This window comes from Danio aesculapii, chromosome 9 (assembly GCF_903798145.1).
Source record: "Danio aesculapii chromosome 9, fDanAes4.1, whole genome shotgun sequence".
NCBI classification, from domain to species: Eukaryota; Metazoa; Chordata; class Actinopteri; order Cypriniformes; family Danionidae; genus Danio; species Danio aesculapii.
The window spans coordinates 43,461,516-43,464,713 of record NC_079443.1 but is presented as its reverse complement, the minus strand read 5'-3'; the positions used below and the strand labels follow the sequence as shown (position 1 = coordinate 43,464,713).

Below are 3,198 nucleotides of genomic sequence, written 5' to 3'. Positions count from 1 at the left end.
TACAGTGGACAGATTATCCTCACACACTCCTGGAATCCTCAAGCTACGTCACGGTTTAAAAATGAGGACTTTCTTATTATGTTCAAATAAGTCTATTACTCTATACAATAATAGATTAGAGTGAAACTGGAACCTTCTGAGGGTCTAAACGGATCATTATGTTCCTTGTGTCTCATAAGACGATCAAGAACTTGACTCAAACTGAAAATATCTACCTGTTCAGTGACTTCTTGTTGATTTTGGTAGGAAAGCATGCGGCCTCTTCTGATGGCGTGTTCTCATCACTGCAAGAGTCTGCTCGGTTGATCTGTAAAGAGAGAACCTGGTCTAAACAAATCTTTTTTTTTTTTTGCAGTGTTCAATGCTGTCAATACTGCATCGTTATTATTAATAATACTGCATCGTTATTATTAATAGAAATTGTTCAGTTTATCAGTAATATAACACATTAAGTACAATAACTCAACAACGCCAACTCAAGGTAAATAGAGACCTAATTACCAGAGTACGCCATGGCCATTTTGAATCTCCATAGTTGTATGTTATTTCTTCACCAGAAGCTATGTCCTTAATTGAAAACAAACACAGATGTGGTTTGCCTCCAACACCTATTTTTTTAATTTTACAGTTAGGAGACTTGTAATCGTCATTCACTAATCTCCCAAGTGAACCATCTTCTTTTGAGGCATCAATGCTAAAATGAGAAAACAAAACATGAGACTGGTTTCCAATAGTTCAAAAATAGTACAAATGGTTCCCAAAACCTACCACCATTGTTTTCCGTCCCAATCAAAGTCAAATAAGAAGGTATTTTCTGTTTCACTGTATTTATTCTGTCTTATTTGGCTCTCCTCTTGGGAAATTAACTTTCCACGGTATTCAAGAATGAAGCATCCTTTGTCAATGGACATGCTAGCAAACACACCTCTACCTAAAATAGAGAAATGACAGCGTTGAAAATTATGCGTTTCAGTGACAATTAGGTGGTCCTTTATTTAATTGACATGGCCTTTAATGGGCATGCACTAATTAATTACAGGCCATAAAAACTTCTTCCAACATCTGGTTAGTTTCAACCTTTGTGAAAAACTGTTCAATCAGTTGCACAATTCACAACAGCAACTGTTTCATCAAAAAAATAATTATCTTAATAATACCAGTAAAAAAAACTACTGAAATTAGATTTTTCAACATAGCACAGCTTTACATATGCATTTAATGCTATTATCGTATGTATATCAGTCTAATGTTTGATATATGATTTAATAATCTACAGTATGTTCTTGTGGTGTGAGATGACTAAAGCATTGAAATACAGATACTAACTAACCTTTATGAGAGTTAATGAATCTCTCCTCAAAGCATGGCTTGTCTTTGCCAGACAGAATGTGTGTAGTGGCATCCTCCACAGGACTAATTCTCTTCCGTTTAGACATTGCATCCAGTTATGTATTTACATTCTGAAAAGTAGAGTTAAAAAGCAAATAATCAAAAGCTCAGTGAATATTACTTAAATCTTGATTGTATGACACTACACATTTACTGTGTCCAATCAGCTTAAAACATACTACCAACTTAGACCATGCTTACTAGTTACACAAAAAACATGTATTTATCAAAAAAAAAAGCAAAAAAAATAAAAAGTAGATGAAAGACTGCAAGTTAAAGTTAAAACTTGAAATGAAATATGCACTTTCCATTTCCCAGATCCATTTTTACAAATTTACTTTGTACAATGTACAACAAGTACTTCGGAATTCTCAATATATATTGACTTATCGAACAATACATGTACATCATCACTTCAATAATTTACATGATTACGTGGTGCAGATCGTGGTGTTCTTATCCTTCTCCGAGGCGAAAGCAGGGCCTGGGCAGTTTCTCCAGTTTTATTTTTTTAATATACTTGTATTTTGGGGCATTGTGTTCAAATGACGATAATATTGTTTAACGCAATTATTTCGGGAACAATATATCATCAATCAAAAAAATTGTTGTCGTGCCAGGCCTAACGACCATTGGCAAGCAACGACAGTAATTGGCTCATCTGTAATGTTAGCTGTCTATAATTGGTTTAATTGGTCTGCGTTTCACAAATTGACAAATATGAGTTTACAAAACAAGCTAGTAAACTTACCTCTCTCTTGACGCTCTATCCTGATAAATGCACTCCTCGTGTGGTCCTGTTCACGGGTTTTGCGCCAGAAATGATTTCCCGGGTAAAAAGGGCGTGACGTCAGAAGCCACGCCTGTGTCGAATATAGCATGTTTTTATTATTATTATTAAATTGATTTTGGCGTACCCACAACATTAACTCACCGAAACATGAGGAAACGCGGTGGCAACTATTTTGTTGAGGACTACTGATATACTTGCAATTGGCCTCTATTGATCGTGTGTTAAAGGGACAGTTCACCCGAAATGCACAATTACCTCATCATTTACTCTTCTTGTGTAATTTTAAACCTTTATGATTTTCTTTCTTCTGTTGAACACAAAAGAACATATTTTGAAGAATTTTGGTTGCTAGCACCCACCGACTTATACAAAAAAAGTCATTATAATTTAGCATTAGTTATACAGTTATATGACTTCACAGCATCTGAAATACACAACTGAGTTAAATGTTGTAATAATACTTAAGGAAAAAATACTAATATTGATCATAAATTCAATATCTCTATATTCTACTTTATTAGGCTACTGATATTTATTCTGTGGAGAAGGGGTTGTGTTCTGATAAACTAAAAACAGAAACAAAATAAAGATGGTAGCAAACAAGATACATATTGAAATATAAATTGTACAGATTTTCAGAATAAAAGGGTTCTTTAGAACAATAAGGTTGTGTTTACTGTCTAGTGCACTGAAAAAAATAATGTCTGCAAAACTGTTGCAAACAATTAATATGGGTTGAATTTAAACAAACAAATTAAATTGAGTAATGTTCGTCTTAATTTGTTTGTTTAAATTCAGTCCAAATAAATTGTTTACAACCACTTTAAAAAAAAAAATTGTAAATCCAAGGAATCATCTTTGAATCATTTTTTTCAGTGTGCTGGGTGTCCTGCACAGTTTTGCTCCAACACTTATCAAACCCTCCTGAACATGCTAATCAATGTCTTCAAGATCACTAGAAATCTATAAGCAGGTGTGTTTGATTAGTGTTGGAGCTAAACTGTGCAGGACACCTG

At 34.0% G+C, this 3,198-nt stretch overlaps 1 protein-coding gene across 1 annotated transcript in view; it reads right to left on the bottom strand.

The window, feature by feature from the left end:
• LOC130235486 (histone-lysine N-methyltransferase set-1-like) overlaps positions 1-1,538 on the bottom strand; it is a 41,957-nt gene extending 40,419 nt beyond the window's left edge. Inside the window, exons 1-4 of the mRNA XM_056466076.1 lie at positions 1,331-1,538; positions 769-931; positions 502-694; positions 216-307 (exon numbers count right to left, since the gene is read on the bottom strand). Coding sequence (XP_056322051.1) covers positions 216-307; positions 502-694; positions 769-931; positions 1,331-1,436 — 554 coding nt within the window. The 5' untranslated portion in view covers positions 1,437-1,538. The remainder of the gene's footprint in view (positions 1-215; positions 308-501; positions 695-768; positions 932-1,330) is intronic.
• Between the last annotated feature and the right edge of the window lie 1,660 nt (positions 1,539-3,198).